At 43.2% G+C, this 18,057-nt stretch overlaps 1 protein-coding gene across 1 annotated transcript in view; it reads right to left on the bottom strand.

Annotated features, from left to right (window-relative positions):
• Positions 1-261: 261 nt before the first annotated feature.
• Positions 262-18,057, bottom strand: part of LOC110958900 (B-cell lymphoma/leukemia 11A-like) — a 35,932-nt gene continuing 18,136 nt past the window's right edge. The window contains exon 3 of the mRNA XM_022205613.2: positions 262-5,671. Within this exon, the coding sequence (XP_022061305.1) occupies positions 3,687-5,671 (1,985 nt within the window). The 3' untranslated portion in view covers positions 262-3,686. The remainder of the gene's footprint in view (positions 5,672-18,057) is intronic.

Raw genomic sequence — 18,057 nt, forward strand, 5'->3', positions numbered from 1 at the left:
ATGTTTGTTGGAGATGTAACACAGATGCTTATGGCCTGACAAGGCCAGAGACACAAATATGATGGTGAACGTCTACCTCCATGACTTGTAACTTAAGCCATGGAAATTTGACTACAAAAAAAAGCATAATGTAGAAAAATTAATTGTTTATGCTTGTGTTTTGGTATTTGTTTCTGCTCTCAATGTTTTCATACATTCACATCTTAGTCAGAGAGTGTGTATACAAACCACAATAAAAGGAAAAAGCACCAGTTTCAGATATGTATGTAATACTTTTTATTTTTTTCAAGACAAAATGGCTGAGTGAAGAGAATAATGCAGACAACAGCTGAAAATAGAGTGGCATCTCCATAACTGAAAAATAACAACAACAAAAATCTGTAAGTCGAGAAAAAACTCATAAATGTCGGTCAATGACCTTTGGTCATCGACAGAAAATTAAGCCATCACAATTCATCAGGAGGGAGAAAACTGAACTGATTTGTTTTGCAGTGACTCTGTTCTGAACAGAGCGTGTGTGTGTATAGTCATAATAAATAATGTTGGCCAATGCCATAGGTCAACTTCAAGTTCAGTTCAGAACAAATAGCTTGAGAGTAAATACAGAACAAAGGATGAAATCAGGCTGAAAACTTAAATGTACCTCAATACCATCGACAATGATAACATGTACCAAACTTTTCTTTTCGTGATTTCAGTTCTATTTAGGATATGCCTTGCATATGAGATGTACCATATTTAAATTATAAAGCACCATGGTCCTTTTGGCAATGAAAAAAAATCTAAATTACAAAAAGAAAAAAACTGTAGCAAAAAAAAAAGCTTTTCAGATTGATGTTGGATTGATTGCATATGACAAAATGTCTTTTTCAAAAAACAGCTGGAATGTTATCAGGTGGTACATGATCAAGGACAGTAAAAAGTTGGCTACCAAGAAACCCCAACAATAGCTTGTATTACTGCATATAAAATGGCAGGAGAGAAAAATATATAAAACAAACTAAAAAGATATGTACAACCACCTGTTTTAACCTCATTGTGGTCACTCCAGCGGGACTGCCTGAAAAGGCCATCACATGACCTCTCACCCTTGGGGAACACCACAACATTTTATTTTTCAAAAACATACTTATTTTCAAGCATACAAATTATTCACACTATATTATCCTGCCAAAATAAGAAAATATACGGTGGCAGCTTGTTGGGATTTTTTTCACTACAGAAAAAAGGGTACATTGAAACCTTTAAAGAGTACAGGCAAAACAGTTAAAAATACAGGCTCCAACATAAATACTATAAGTGCCTACACTAAGTGAACATTAATTTCAAATACCATTCTAAATACAGGAAAAAAGTAGACCATAAATGTGTTTTGAACATAGGAACTTACATGAGTGTGCATTTTCCTATGTGTTTTAAGTTCTCTCTATATATTTATATATCATAAATCTCTCCCCGATTCAAATTTTTGTTCAACCTGAAGACTTGTGTATAGTGAAGGCAAAAAGATGAGAGACATGTTCATTACATAGTGATCGAGTCCTGGATGTCACCAGGACAGAAAAGAGAAACAACAGTTGAACAATAAGAAATTAAAACTGAATTTAAATAAGGTTCTCCCCTAAGATATTGAAGCATTACCTTAAAAAAATCAACAACACATTTTACTTATCTTTTTAAATGAAATTTGTAGAATGTTTATTTTTCTGTACTGAGCAGTATATTTCTATAGTTGGTATGAAGCAGGATATTTCTATGGCGGTTCCTGCATTGATATTTCCAAGAGCCAAACTGATGTTTAGTTCTCAGAAGGAGACATGGCTGGCAACAGTTCGTAGTTCATCATTTTTACCTGTTTTTGTTCTTTTTTTGTTTTTAATGCAAAGCAATGACACCACACTAATCTGTCAGCATAAGAGCAAGTTTTCCCTTGAGTGTCCGACTGTAAACTGGGAAAATTGAACAGTGCACGTAGGTAGTCCCAGATCTGAAATCTGGTCCTCATTTTATACTCAACCGACTGTACCTCCGATTAGAGAGACAGATACAGAATCCAAGGCAGAGTGACAAGTGCTATATCATCAACAATGACAGGGGTGGAGATAAAAACAAAAATACAGCTACCACAATGAGGTCTAAAGCAGGTTAACTTTAAAAAATGGGAACATTTTACTCTTAAAAACTTGTCCAGAAGGGGTAGTGTGCTGAAAAAAAGTACTTCTACTGAATTTAGACTCCTGACTTTTTGATTTAGACAGTTTCCAATGTGAGTTAATAGAAATAAGTTTCAGATTACTTAGGGTTTCTAACATCTAATGTGGGTAAAGAGAATTAACGCTATAAGGACATAAATTTTTGAATTGTAGAGACACCTGGTAAACCCACTCCCCACTCACTACCCCGACCCTCACCCACCCTTATGCTCCTACACCCACCCAACCCTCACCCAAAATCTGTCTGGCTTACAACGACTAAATCCCACTCTGTGGTCTTCAAGTGACCGCTGGCTACACTGCCTGTCCGGCTGACACCGAAGAAACATAATTCTGTGCTACTTACAAAAAGAAAAAACAAGCAAACTTTTAATTTTCAAAGAAAATAAACACTCTGGAAAATTAAGAGCTTTACGTTGGTTAAAACAACTCATCAGAGTACCCTCTCAGTATGGCACACATGTACCGAAAAACACCTAAACCGAAACTTTACACACTAAACTCCTACTCCTTTTTGTAGCATGTAACATGCCAGTAAACAGAATTGTAATCTTGAAAATAACAATATACAAGTGTCAGGCAGATAAATGATTTACCAGAGATGCGCATAATCGTTTTTTTTTTTTTTTCCATTTTTGTTTCAGCTGGTTCCCTACGCTCTGCTTAGTCAAAAAAAACAACAACAACAGGGTCAGGTGCTTGATGCAAGGACCTGCTTATTCCATATGTGCACAAAAATGTCCTGTAATCTTTTATAGCTGAAACTCCGAGCTTATAGCAAAAAGGAGGATTAACTAATGCAGGTAAAATATCCAAGGCACTCTTTGTTGTCATTTCACACCATATTGTTAATTTCATTGCTGTTTGTAAAAGAAATATTTCATGGCGCTAGTGCCTAGCATTTCATAGGCAGCCCAATTTCTTATATATATATATCTCTTATCTCAATGTTGCATGGAAAATCTTTCACAAAGATCAGTTTTAAGTGTGACCCTGCTTGTCTTGATGTTTTGCTAATATGACACCGTCCACTATGTTTGAACACAAAACTTTACATGATATGTAAAACAGTATGTACTGTATGCAGCATGGGTTTTCATAACTAGTTTTTTTTTATGTTGAAGAAATCAAACGAATCAACAGCAACACATGTACAACCAAACCCACCAGCCGATGACAATTTTCTCTCTAAGTAGCCAAAACACACTGAGCATGCTGTCCAGTTACAAAAAATACAAAACGTGTAAATTATTGCACAATAGAAAGGCTCAAAAAGTTTTGCGTTTGATGCAATAGTATTGCCCCATTGATGGATCATGCATCCAGCTTTTTCCAGTCGGGGGTGAGAACAGGGCTGCTCTGCGCACTGGTGTCTAACCCTGTTGTCCTTTCCCCTCACTTATCGGCTAGTTAGCCAGGGTTGCGTTTTAGCCAGGCGAGCGGAGAGAGAGCTGCCAGCATGCTGCTCTTTGCCTACTCAGTCTTAATGTCATTAGCCAGAGGGCGGTCACTGTGCCACTTCTTCATGTGTTTCTCCAGAGTGCTATATACACTGAAAGGCATGTGGCAGATTTCACATTTGTACACGTCCTTGCCCATCTGTCCGTGGGTCTTCATGTGGCGGGTGAGCTTTGAGCTCTGGGCGCACGCATAGCTGCACAGCTCACATTTGTAGGGCCGCTCTCCAGTGTGACTGCGCCGGTGCACTGTCAAATTGCTGCAGTTCTTGAATACCTTGCCACAAAACTCACAGGTGTCACTGCGGCGGCCATCCTTGGAGCTCGGCCTGCCATTCCCACTGCCGCCGTGGGGAGTGCTGGCTCCACTGCCGGTGCCGCTGCGGCCCGAAGCAGCCCGCTCACCGTCCAGCTCGCCAGGCGGAGTGGAGAAACGCAAGCTGCCATTTTCTGACGAGTGCTCAGATGAGGAGGCGAAGGGCGATTGTCTGGAGTCCCCACCTGTGAAGCTGATGAAGGGGTCCTTTAGTTGCCGAGAGGCAGCATAGCCAGCTAGCCACTGAGAGTAGACGTTCTCTGTGTTCGGGATGGTTGGCGTCGGGGGGTCGATGTCCTTCTCCACCTTGATGCGCTTGGACAGGGGACTGAGGGAACCAGGACTGACCCCTCCACCCAACAGCTTCCTGGACAGGTTGTCATTGGGTAGCGATCCCAAGCCATTTATGGTAGTGGTGGATCCATCATCTGCCCGGTCCGACTCCATGGCTGAGTCCTCATCACCAGGCTCCCGGGACAAACTCCGGCGGTGTGGGTAAAGGGCCTCGCTGTTCTGGTGGTGTCGGGCCCCTTCTAGCCGCAGGCTGAAACGATAGTCATTCCTTCCCTCCTCGTCGACTCCAGGCTTACTCTCAATTTCCTCCTCCTCTCCCTCCTCCTCCTCCTCTTCCTCCTCCTCTTCTTCCTCTTCTTCCTCCTCTTCCTCCTCCTCCTCATCTTCTTCCTCTTCTTCTCCATTTTCAGGCATAAGTCCGTTGTTTTCGCTCTTGAACTTGGCCACCACTGACTTGAGAGCATCTGTAGCACTGCCCATTAGCTCACTAGTACCAGGTTCAGGGGAGCTCGCGGTTGAGAGGCCGTCGTCTGACTTGGTATTTAGCACCGTAGATTTGCTCTGACAGTGAGTTTTCATGTGGCGTTTTAGTTTGCTGGCCTGCGTGCAGGCGTGGTTACAGAGATGACATTTGAATGGCTTTTCGCCAGTGTGGCTACGCCGGTGAACGATAAGGTTGCTCTGGAACTTGAAGGTCTTCCCGCAGAATTCACAAGATTTTGCCTTGAGAGGGGTGCCCGGTTGGACTGCATTTGATACAGGATTAGGTGTGGAACGTGAGCCAGAGGGTGACTGAGACGTGGAGAGAGGAGGTGTAGCTGAAAATGGAGGCTTAGAACCTGGCTGGAATGGCTGCAGCAGCCGTTGCATAGGGTTGGGCCTGTTCGGGGAGAGAGGTGGGGAACCTCCAGTGGCATTGCCGGCCAGCTCGCGCAGACGTCTAGAGAAGTCCATGCTCTGAGGAGGATCTAATGGTACTGAGTTCAGCCTCATCACCCTGTCAAAGGCGCTGGGATGATGGGTTGCCAAGGCCAGGTCATCCGGGCTGAGGTGGTGGCGTGGCGGTGGGCTGAACAGCGGTGGTGTTCGGGGGTAACGGCCCTCACGAGGTGTAGACGCTGAATCCCGGCCAGAACCAGAGCCCGGCATCCTCAGGAGGCTATAAGGACTGCCGTCAGCCAAGTGGACAGCATGGAGGGGAGGTTGGGAGGAGGCACAGTCACCCCCCATTCCAGGAGCTGCAGCCACGCGGGGGGTGAGGGGGCTGCCAGGCTCGCTCTCCAAATAGATGCGGAAGCCATGGGTGTTCTGGGCATGCTGGAGCAGGAACCAGGCACTGGTGAAGGGCTGTTTGCACGTGGTGCAGGTGTAACTGCTGGGCTCATCCTTATCTGACAAAAAAAGGGACACACAGAGAGAAATTAATTTACATTTTAAAGGACTCCAGCTGATTAACCAACTTATACTGTAATGTCAGAATGATGCATGACATTTCATGATAAAAGTGACGTTTGGAAACAGAATGCAGCAGCAAACCAACTGCTATTTTTTTCATTTGCAAAGCCCTAATGTGTGTTACACTGTCTATTACCGCTGGCCAAAATGACTATGATTAGATTAGAAGGATTACAAAATGGAACTGAAAAATCTAATGAAATAATTCTCCATTTCAAAATGGAAATAATGGGCGCCCGTATAGCTCAACGGGTTAAGCGAGTGACTCATGTACAAGGGCTGGTACCCGAAGCAGCGCCCAGGTTTGATTCCCGCTCGCAGCCCTTTGCTGCATGTCTTCCCCCCACACTTCTCCCTCCTTTCCTGTCTGTCTCCACTGTACCTACTAATAAAAGGCAAAAAAAAAAAACTTTAAAAAAATGAAAATAATGCTTAGACAATCTAAGAACTAGAACATATGTAAAAAAGTGCATTTTATTTTTTACACTTTGAAATTAATATATAAAACAGAATATCTCATGCAGAAAATACACAATTTACTCAGTTGAGGAGGCATAGGAATATTTCAAACAATAATTGACTTTCAATAGCACTTGCACACTGACCTGAGATTTGCCTGACAATGCACGCCTAATCTCGTTAAACACACTCATCTCTCCTCCAATGCCTTGTTTACAGAATTAGCAAGGCTAAAGTGGGACATGTATCTGATGCTGCATATTAACACTGAATACAAATAGGAGGTCACATGTTAATAAATTGTACCAGCGTTTATCACAAAAACACACATTCACAGCAAAAAAAAGCAAAGGGGAAAACTGTGTATGCGTGTTTGTGTGTGGGTGGGGAGGCTCCTATGAAAATGCATTTCATGCATTACTTTTCTATTTCTGATATTTCATGCTTTATGGATTTATTTAAATCCTCTCAGGTGAATAGAAAAGGAGAAGAAGGGGAAAGCAGAAGTGAGAGATATGCAAAATAAGAAGCATCCGCCACTTGCAAATGTGCTCCCTCTTTCATCTTTTGGCTTTCTTATCCTTTCTTCTCTTTTTTCTTTTTTCACTGGAGGGCATTTTTCTGAAGTCATTTGCAGACACTGAACCCAAAACCATTGCCATACTGTGTTAGAAAGGGAGAACAAGGGACTGGGAGAGAGGAAGATAGGTCGTGTGTGCATGATTGAGACTATGAGCGATCTCTAAGATGGTGGATGGACAGTCTTGCATGTTTTAAGCCTGCTGCGGCAGAGAGACAAAGGGTGAAGAAGGGGCAGAAAAAGAAGACAGGAGCTGAGAAAAAAAGAAGGATGCTGAGGATGAGCAATTGAGGGAACAGACTGGTGTTTTTATGGTTTGCCACGGTGTCTACGGCCACCGTGGCCCCTTTCGAACAATCTCACTTAAAGACCAGAACACGGCATAAAATGTGCACCCAATCAAACCTCCACGCAAACCTTTTTCTCTTGACTGAAAAGAGTTGGAAGGGGGTATACTGGTAAATTATGGATCATTACAATCTGCAAAAATTACAGTTAATTGCTGCCACCTGCAAGGGGCTTTGACCCACTATGGAATTTTTCCATCATAAAAAAGCCATTTGCCCATACACATTTTTTGCTCGCTCTCTCATAAGCACAAATAAAATGTGCCCATTACATTGGCTTTGGCTATATGTATGTTTCCTGATTATGTGTGTGTTTTTATAGCTTTAACTAGAAAGGCCCATATCACTCGTAAAACGGTTGCAATAACCTGGCCTCTCCTGTTCTCCTTTGCTTTGATTTGCAGCCTATGCACACTTCCTCATTCCTGCCTTAATGTGTGAGCAGAGAGTGTATATGCAAAAGGAGGAAAATATATGATTTTCTTTCCCATTATTGTGAAGGACAAGAGAGAAAGATGGGTGGGGTTTGGCCTGAATGTTGTCTTCTCCGACGAGACTCAGGCACGTCTGTCAGAGGATAAGAAAACATAGGGGGGGATCGTGGAAGTGAAGGAAGGAGGCAGGGAAAAAGGAAAGGAGGGAGAGAAGTGTGGCGTGAAGAGAACACTCCTAATGACAACCCACTACATTTCTGAAGGACACAAGAGCCACAACATAGCACTTGAAAGCCGCTAGTCCATTCATTTTCTATCTATGGACATTTGACAAACTGTGCCCATGCCACAAGCAGTGACGATAATTGTTATTCCCATCCAGGCAGTGGACACATTGATGGGCATCAACAAGCCAGACCAATGCATGCCTAGATTCACAACAATGGCAGAGAAGATATCTAAATAAGCCCACCATTGTCCTTAATAGCTGTCCTCAAAGGGATGGAGGGACAGTTATTCAAAAGGATAAAAGACATTCTGACAAGGCGTTTGAAGGCCTTGAAGGCTTTTTTTCCCTCTCTCTTGCTAGTACAGAACTGTGTGAGGGAAGAAGGATGATCTTATAAACGAGTCTGTCCTCTAATGGAATAAAGGAGAGCTCTCTCTTGCTCTCCCAATCTGTCTCTCTTTCTAGTAACTTTAAGTCTGTGGCGAGCTGGGGCTAGAGAGCAGAAGAGCTGGGGCTAATGCTGGATCTCCAGGTCCCTTTGAAATAGGATCTGCAGAGAGGAGAAACCACACTGACAAGCCCTGAGCTGCCATTTCACGGCAGGGGCTGAAAGAGGGGACTTTGGAGGAGAAAAGACAGAAAGTATATAGCAGAAGTGAGATGGGGGCAGGAGGATCAAGAGCAAAAGAAAAAGAAAAGAAAAAGTGAATAATGATAATCAAAAAAAGAAGAATATAAAGAACTAAAGAGGCAGAGCCCAGAGGAGAGACATAAAACAGTCAAAGGAAGAGAACAGGGGGTTAACAAGTCTTTCACAGCCATTTCAGTGCATTGCAACACAAAGCAGGGGAAGGCTATTATGGTCCTGGTAACGGACATTGCACTGCTATCTTGCAGAGAATATGATCTAGGGCTCGTGCAAAAAGTACAAATGATGCAAGGATAGGAGCGAAATTATGACGCCTTAAACAGCAGATAGAGTTGACTTACACCAGACTCACACCACCATCCCAGACAACAGTGTTGACCAAGCAATATATACTATAGAAAGTCTAGTGAGGCGCACACTTTGCACATGCAGATTGCTCTATTGGTAGTGACCCAACCCCCAAACCTAAATCCACACACATCGAGGTAGTCTTAATCACCACACACACACACAGGGAGAAACAATCCCATCGCATTTTCCTTTATCACAAATACAGGCACAATCAAACAAAGCAACAGATGCCAAGACAGTCATGATGTCGACCCAGCGTTGGCAGGTTAATGATACCTTAAGAAAAAAAACTGTCATCAGCTGTCTCCTTCTCCTTTTATCTCTCAATAAAATCCATCTACACACTCCTTCAAACTTTCCAAACACACATTAAAAAGTTAAGACTTGACTTGACCTCAACTCATGTTATTTTTTTTTTGTGTTTGTTTCGTCCTTGACCAACCCTGAGAGTAGGCTCAGGCCGTTGTGGTGTGACCACGCAGCTTTCACTGTTATTGGTCATTTAGCTAATGGAGGAACGAGCTAACAGGATTAGCTCGCAGGCCTTCCAAAAGGAGAAGGATGAGGAGGAAGGCACAGAGACAGAAGACACAGCGGGGACGCGACACGTCACCGCCATTTTCCCAAAGTTATCAGTCGCTGTGGCTCAAGAGAGCACTCAACACACACCTGAAAAGTGATTATGCTAATAGCAGGTCTTTGCCAATATTCATAAGTGTTTATAGGTGTTGGAGTGAGTGCCTTGGGAAGATGGAGGGTTGTCAATACAGTGCCTCTTAAGAGTGCCTCAGCCGTAACTGCCGTTAATGTGATTACTACTCTGTTTATGTCATTAGGGTATTCACAGTCAGGGATTGGACAGGGGTGAAGGGTGAAGCAGGAGGAGAGGCTGAGGAAAAATATGGGGGAGTAGCAGAGGCTCACATTAGAGAGCATCCTGTATTTTCTACATTTATTCTTTTGCATGAATTTCAGATGAATTATAATAAAAATAAATATTGTTATCAAAAGAACACAACAGATTTAGAGTGTAAGAGAAGCATCTGTCATATCAGGATGTTGTGTGGGATGACTTCCTACATGTTATCACCTAAAGTTGCTGTATCAGTCTCCGCTTAGTTCCATGCCTCTATCAGTTTGTCTGCACACAGCCACACACACACACACCCAGGTTCATACACTCACTTCTTTGTCCGGGGCCAAGCTTCGCCGTGGTGCACTGAGCCACTGGCCACAGACAAAAGGCTTGTTTGACCAACACTTGTTCCTGAGACAAAGCCGGATGCAGGAAATACAGTTTGCAAAACATAAAGTCGGGCCAACTCTGGCTGGTGTTGGGAGTCGCACATTACACAATTGGAGAAACTGACCACTAGCCACCATATTAAACACAAATGGGGAAAAGCGGTGGGGTGGGTGGGTGGGGGGTGGGGGTGAAGGAGGCATAGAAAGAGACAGTGAGGGAAAGACAGAGGTAGATGAGGAGAAGAAAAGCCTAGCTGGCATGAACAAGCAAAGGAGGGGGAGGCAGATCTCCAGATAAAGACGCATGGTGGTCTTTGAGGGCCTGTGCCCAGTATAAAGTAATCTGCTGGCTGTGGCTTTGTCTCCAATCAGACTTTCACACTTCTTACCTTTCCTCTCCCCTTCTCCTTCTACTGAAAGTTGATAAGAGCAACAGTGGAACTGAGGAGTTTCTCTGAGCCTCTAAGAAACCATTATGGACAGATGGCACCCACACAGGGTCCAATGAATGCATGCACCATACACAATAGACAAATGCGTGTGTGTGTGTGTGTGTGGTGGGCAAGTCAGCATGTTTTTCATATGGATGTGCTTTTGCGTGTGTGTGAGTGGTTTCTTTAATGGACATTTCCATGTCTGCCTTCATTCATGTGTATGTGTGTGTATGTGGTCATTTATATTTAATACATTTGGCACAATCATTTTAAAATTAGCATTGCAGTCTGTTTCCCTGCGTAACCTTACTCCCTTTGATCTTTTCTCGGTTGAACTGTGTTTGAACTGACCATCCACCCACCCACCCATCTATCTGTCTATCCGTCTTTCTTTCCCTCCATCTATCCATCTATCCATTCATCCATCCCGACTAAGCCCAGCTGGACGGCTTCGTGCCTGGGTGCGGCTCGGGTCCGGCAGACCTTATAATAGGTTGGGCCAGCCGTGTCTCTGATGCAGATCATTATTTGCTCTCTGCTTACCAGCGACGGTGGGAGGCCGCACACTATTGTTTCTCATCCTAGCTTTAATGGTACAGTGAAAGGACCTCTGGGCTTCTAAGCTTAACCAGTCTAATTAAATGGACCATCGCTTATGTAAGCATCCACAGAGATTATTTATTGAGTTGGGATCCGCTTCACAGGATCAAACCACCGTCAACAAAAGCCAATGCTCAGTGGAGAAGGTATTAAATAAAGGAGTGGAATCAAAGAAACTGCAAACTGCCAAGTGTCAGTTTAAGCACACATATCCAGGTACATAAGAAGACTTAATCAAGCAGGAGTATTTTTGGACTCGGGCAATATCCCAGATGGGCGAGAAGTCTCTGAGCACTTCAGAGGGGAAATGTGAAAAGTGTTCTGTCAAGAAGATATGTCTCAATAAACTGCAGCTTAGGGAGAGGAGAGTAGAGTAAAATAGGCTAACAAAGAATATAACACAATATAAGATGTAGAAATCAACTAAACATATTAGAATAGAATAAATACATGAACATTTTCAGCTTCTTAACTCTCAAAATGCAGACATTCAGATGAGTGCATCTCTGTCTTTCCTTACAAGCATCATTCCTGTTTGAAGTGCAATGACAAGATAGCCTCCGTATGACACGAAGCCAGCAGCCTGCGCTTCACTATCTCTGCATAGCTCAGCTTATGACAGGCTGGCGTCCCTGCAGAAAGGATGGAGGGGGACCAGGGAGGTCGACTAGCTGCACATTTCTGCATAAATCTCCAGATAGATAGCATCAGGAGAAGAGAAACAGGGGAGGGGGGCAGGCAAGCAGCGAAGGATGATAAGGCCCCCGGGGCAGGGCATTCGACACTGTCAAAACTGTTTCGTCTCCGGCTATTGGACGAGTGGAGCGCGTTATGAGCCTGCATACCATTTGCCAGGACGCGATTCGGCTTCACCGGAGCATACAGGGCCCTGCATCTGACCTCTTCCTCTTTTCCCTTCCTTGAGTTTTCACAGACATGCAAGGAGATGGACAGAGCATCACAAACACCACATGGAAAAGGACTATGAAGATTCGAAGCAGGCATGCTGCATTACAACGAAAGCTTGCAAAAGAAACAAAAGAAAAAGAAGCTAGGATAAACAGCAGCTTTACTGCTGAATATTCTGACCAATCAGCAAGTCAATAGCAGAAATTATAAGAAGACAACATGTTAGTGATTTAAAATTAGAAAACACTGCTTCACATGCCTGATAAATGTCAGGACAGTCATTTTTATATCACCTGTAATCAGCTTCAACACACAAAGACTTGCAATAAGGAGCAAAAATGTGAACAATTCTCTTGTTTCATATTCATTGTTCTTTCATCATTTTTGTCTCACTGTAATTTTGTATTTATACCATACCAGAGACAAGTTTTTATGTACTTCATTTGTTTCATGGTTTCAACACCTTTGTACCAAGTAAAAAATGAAGTATCTCCTTTCTCATCTTGTGTACTTGGCACACACTTATGCTTAAAAAATAAGGCTTTATTCACCACAAATACAAATAAAACAGATTTTTTTTTCTGAAAGTAAAGGTTTCATTTGTTTTAGTCCATAAAATGCTGCCGTTTCTGGTATTTCGTCCACCTTTTGTGCTTGTAATGCCATATTAAGCACAAAAAACTTCAGCACAAAGCAAAATCTGAATTTCACACACAGTGTGCACTTCAGATGGACCTGCGCAAACAGTCAAAGCTACATAAATAATACATTAAAAAGTAGGGGTGAAACAAAAAGCAGAAGTGAGTAGACCTTATTGAGCCCTGACTGAGGCAGTGTTAAAGGAGGTGAGGGTAGTTTGACAGGAGGGAAAAAGCGAAAGAGTGAGAAGAAAAATTTACGAGGAGGAGTGGACAGTGAGACTTCCCCTGATCTGCAGGCACAGACCTGTAGTTAAGGTATCTCCGAGCTCAAGGAGGTCCCGACATATACTCACAAACCCACACACTGTGACACACACACACACACACACACACAGAGTGAATCTATGTGGACTGAATAAACACTTGAGATTGTCTGGAGAATAGTCATTGCTCCTTGTTCTCTGTCCCACAGCCTGCCTTCGTTACTCCTCCTTCCATCAGACAATTTCCTTAACACGCTCTGATGGCATCACCCAGAGAGGTTAAAGTGTGTCCATTTCTTACACACACTATGACCCACAGTTTCTCCCTCACCTTTTTCTCTTACACCCCTGTAACACTCACAAGCACTGTACCACAAATAGTTCTTCTTCTCTACAGCCCAAAGGGACACTTCACTTGGCCGTAAACACCTGTGTCACAATACACTCCTCATCTTTTCCAGCCACTCATTTAGGTCTCAAAATTCATCCACCAGGCCAGTGCAAACAAGCCTCTTTTTTGCTTCCTACCTTTAGCTGAGATGCTCTGTCACTGTAAATAACACTTCCAGCGAAAATAAGACATGCGCAAAAGTAAGGGGCAAGGCAGAGAAATATACTCATCATTATCTAAATAGCTTTGGGACGGCACTGAGGGTGCTGCAATTTGAGGGGCTGTACGGTGGGTTCACTGGGCAAATCACTGGTTAAATACTGCGCTTTTTCTTGCCCTAGTGCTGGAGTGGGTTAGAAACACAAAGTTATGACTAACGCTGACCTGAGTTTGTTCCTGCTCGCAGTAGCCCCAGAAAGCTCTCAAGCTTGGGGCATCACTTAGATACCAGGGAACAAGGGCTGTTTTAAACATGCAGTTATTTTTCACGCTGTCCTACCACCTCGGGGTGAGAGGACCAGGGCATGTGAGCTCGGGCCAACCATAGCAGCTCGTTATGCATAGGGAGCCTCGAGGCATTGTGAAGGGACATGGCACTTTAAAACAAGAGGGCCAGTGTGTTGGAGTGTCCCGTGGCCGGGAGCTGTGAAGGCTGAGGGTTTAACACGCATCCCATCTGCTGTGTGTGACTGTGCACACGGTGGTCAAGTGGTTAAGGAAGCATCAATAGCCAGACTCTTTAGATCGAATGGTGTCTCAGGGTCAGCTAACAAATTCATTATTCTTAGAAACAGAAAAGGTCGAAGTCGATCACAAGTTTAGTGTATTTTTGAAAAAAAATTGCATCACACTTGCTTATTTTCAAGTTGAATTCACTGCAGTTGCATAACTAAAAAAGCCTAAGACAAGAAGTTCCCTGATCCCATAATAAGGACACGGACACAAACAAGAGACCTCAGTGCCCCAAACCACCACATCCCTTCATCCAAACCTCCATTATTAATTCATCGAGGAGAAAAACTGTGTTGGGTCGTTGCTCAGCTCAAGACGCTTTCCAAATCTTGATTAAAATTGCAAAATGGCCTCCTGTTCATCCCTAATTCAGCCCCTTCAAGACATTCTGACAGAAGCAGGAGGAGACGTGGCAAAGCGAGGAAGTGGTCAGACATCTAAAGTGACCTACATATATTCCTTTTAATGCAATAATCTTACTGTAACTACTCCAGAGGCTTGATGCCAAGCAGGACCGCACCTTTATGACGTGTTATTTTGAACCAACGCCTCAAAAAAGTGGCTGCCAAATCACACGAGTCAAGGTTAGATTGCGCATTAAAAAGCAGCATATTCTCTCCAAATGACACAAGACTGTACTGTACATGCCAGAGAAAAGACTGCAGGGTTAGAGCAGGGTGAAGGCAGCCAGTTAATGTACATGTAACGTTTACCATCAATAACAGCCTGCAAGATGGATGGACCATATGCTGGGCAATGGCAGGCCACGCTCCACACTATTCTTCATCTTCGAGACTCGCTGTACCAGATTCCAGTCTACTAATTGAAGACATGTGGTCTGATCAGTCACTATAGCGATGAGGGAAAGATGGGTAAAATGGTGGACAGTAGGACCTAGTGTAGCCCAGAGAGCCAACAACCCAAAACCTAACTGCTCTGTCATCCAGCAGAAGGTAGAATTTGCATTTATACTATTAATTCTTTTAACTTTGCTGTGCTTGTTAAAACCATTTGAAATCACGTTCAACACGGCTTCCTGTGTCTTTTCAGTTCCATCCCATACATACCCACACTGTCAGTGGCCTGTTAAAACTGCAGCATGTGGATCCTTCTGCTTATTCTCCCAGGAGGTGTGTCAGGAACATGCATAGGTCCAAGCAGTAGTGAGCGTGATATTAATTAAGGTAGCCAACCTGTAGGTTCCTTTGTGCCCAGCTGTAGAGCATAAATCAGGCTTTTAACGAGGCTAGGGCCCTAAGATCTCAAACCATGCTGGAATGCTACCTGCACAGCCATGCCAAAAATCTGTCTGGGTCTAGGCCTCCTATAGATCACCATGCTTATATGGAGGGCTATAGCGACCTACCCCGGGGAGGGAAGGAGGGAGGGCGAAGCAGAGGAGCAGAAAAGGAGGGTGGCAAAAGGGGGACAAGAGCTATTTCTATTGGGTCACTGGGTTTAAGTAAATATGTGGCGTGTTTCTGTGTGCAAATGTGCATGTATGTTGCATGCTTGTGTGCAACATCTCAGTTTCTATGCTGATTACATAAAAAAAACAAGGAAAAGTAGTATAAGACAGACATGGCTAAAAAAAACAGCGATTAACACAGATGAGGAGGATGGCAGTAATAGGTGTAAACTCGAGCAAGAATAATCAGCAAATTAGCAACAGACTCTCCATTAGGACATCCTTAACTCATGCACTGGAAGATTGCCAAAATGAGCTTTTAGGCCTCAGAAAGAGTTGATGAACAGAACATGTGAAGAAAGCCTGTGCGCCTTTGGTGACAGAAGGATTTATTCACAGACAGCTGCAGGACAGGACACACGCATGTACAGACTGACTGGCTGAATGGTTGAGTCCACCTCCGAGCCATCGTTTCTGCACAGAAAGGGTCCATGAACTCAGACATTCCACAGCAAGCAGTGACAAGACACATTTACACACATACAGATGTAGCCAATGGGCAGAAATAATGCAAATACATGCATCTACAGCAATGAGACTTAAGACTATTTTCAAAAGCATTAAATGCTCTCTGTGCTTTTCAACTACACTGGAAAGATTACGAGCAATGGACGATATATAAATAAGCCAGTGTAGAAGTGTGTGTGGAAGTGCAGAAATTTGGATTAATGGCTGATCCGAGATGAGTAGAGCTGGTTCTCTCAGGCTGCACTCTGCAGCACCACCTGAGATTTATGGGCCAGATGTTTGTGCCATTACTTCTCTAACAGACTATAAAACTTCATTTACAGAAGGCAACAGTGGAGTAAAGCATCACCAAAATGCAAAAATTTCACTACACCAGTGCAACTCCAAATCATTTAAGAACATCTTTTTCTTCTCTAGCTGCTTTTTTCCATTTCTCTCCTGTCACTTACACAATCGCAGCCCTGACAGGAATGTAACTCCACTCCCTGCCAACATGAACTCAGGTTTTCAAGATCCACCCTGTCATTTTGAGAACGGCTGACAACCCCTAACAGAAACTGGGGTCGCGGGGGCATCGACCTCAGCGGACTGCTTGTGTTGCATTCTGAGAAATGAACTTTGTTTGTCAAGGTCACACTGTAAAGATCCTATATGCTCATTCCATACATGACCAGCTCATATGGTTGCAGGCGTACAGAAAGGCCAAAGTGTCAGTGCTTTAGAGACGACCCAGCAGCTATCTCGTGCACCTTTGACACTGCTGCATAGACATATAAAGACATAAAAAGATATGTTTGCTCTTAAAAGACATGGCCTTTATTGCTCTCGTACGGTTTCTTCACCTTTACAGTACACAGAGGGAGTAACTGGTGAAAAGAGGAATTAAGGGCAGTGAGAGAACAAGGATATTATCTGAAGAGGAAAGGGTGTAGTTGAAGGGTGTCAAGAATGGCATAAAAAGCTGTGAAGAGGAGAGGAACAAAAAAGTGGTGGACAGCTTTACACTGCAGCACCCCATTCTAGATTACATTAGTGGCAGCTGCTTCCTTTGTGCGGTTTTATGGCCTAGCCCCAAGAAAAAGCTGCTAAAATTTCATTTAATCTGCTGCAGAAACTCAAGTGTCTATCAGCCACTCCAACAAGGGGCCTAAAAGCACCATGCTCTCATATATCTGAGGCAAAATAATGCTAATAATATCTCTCCATAGCCATACAGGCAGACATTTTGTGTAACCAAAGAGGGCTCGCCTGTGCCGCTGGTGCATGGGAAACTGGCCCAGTCCAGGGGCAGGCCTTTAATGGTGGGTGAGGAAGCCAGACAACGTCCTCCTTCTTCCCTCCATCTCTCCCCCTTTTATCTTCACCTCCTGTTCATCCTCGCAAGTCATTAGCTTATGTTAATCACTTAAACTACCAAGAGTGACCCCCAATTTCATTTAGTATGCCAATATATTTAACAGCAGATGACAACGCAGCTGCTACAACTGATTTATTAAGGTAACATAATTGTATGGCCAAGCCTGTATTTTGTACTAATTTGTATTAACTTCTTGACGGACTTTAACACATAGTGTGTGATAAGATAAACGTCAACCCTCACTCAGCATTTTTTCTGCTATAATGTATATATATATGGACTAAAACGTATAAAAATCAATTATTATAGAATTTACAATGTTAAATTCATGTGTTTTGGTTCTTGTAGAGCTGCATCATGTTCAGTGTGAACATAAAAGAGAAGTTATTTTATCCTACAAACTCTGAACAAAGGCTACCTAATGATTTCTGCCAAAACTGAAGTCTATAAACTGGCGACAAGTCTAGCAAAAGTCAGTACCATAATAAAACAATCTCAGCATTATACTTAAACCTTCTGAATCCCAAGACCCACCAGCAGATTTAAAAGGCATGCTACTGTTTTAAAAATCACCTAAATTACACCACTCTTCTCACAGCTAATATGTGAAAAGACATTTTTCAGCTTGAACTACTGCTCTGTGATATGCTGTTCCATCAGGAAACAACAAAATTTAAGCGTTAAATTGTAATTATTCATCAGAATCCATTTATTCTCAGTGTATCCTCTAAAAAAATCCAAATATAAAGTGTTTGTATTAACCAG

Source organism: Acanthochromis polyacanthus, chromosome 3, assembly GCF_021347895.1.
Source record: "Acanthochromis polyacanthus isolate Apoly-LR-REF ecotype Palm Island chromosome 3, KAUST_Apoly_ChrSc, whole genome shotgun sequence".
Lineage (NCBI taxonomy): Eukaryota > Metazoa > Chordata > Actinopteri > Pomacentridae > Acanthochromis > Acanthochromis polyacanthus.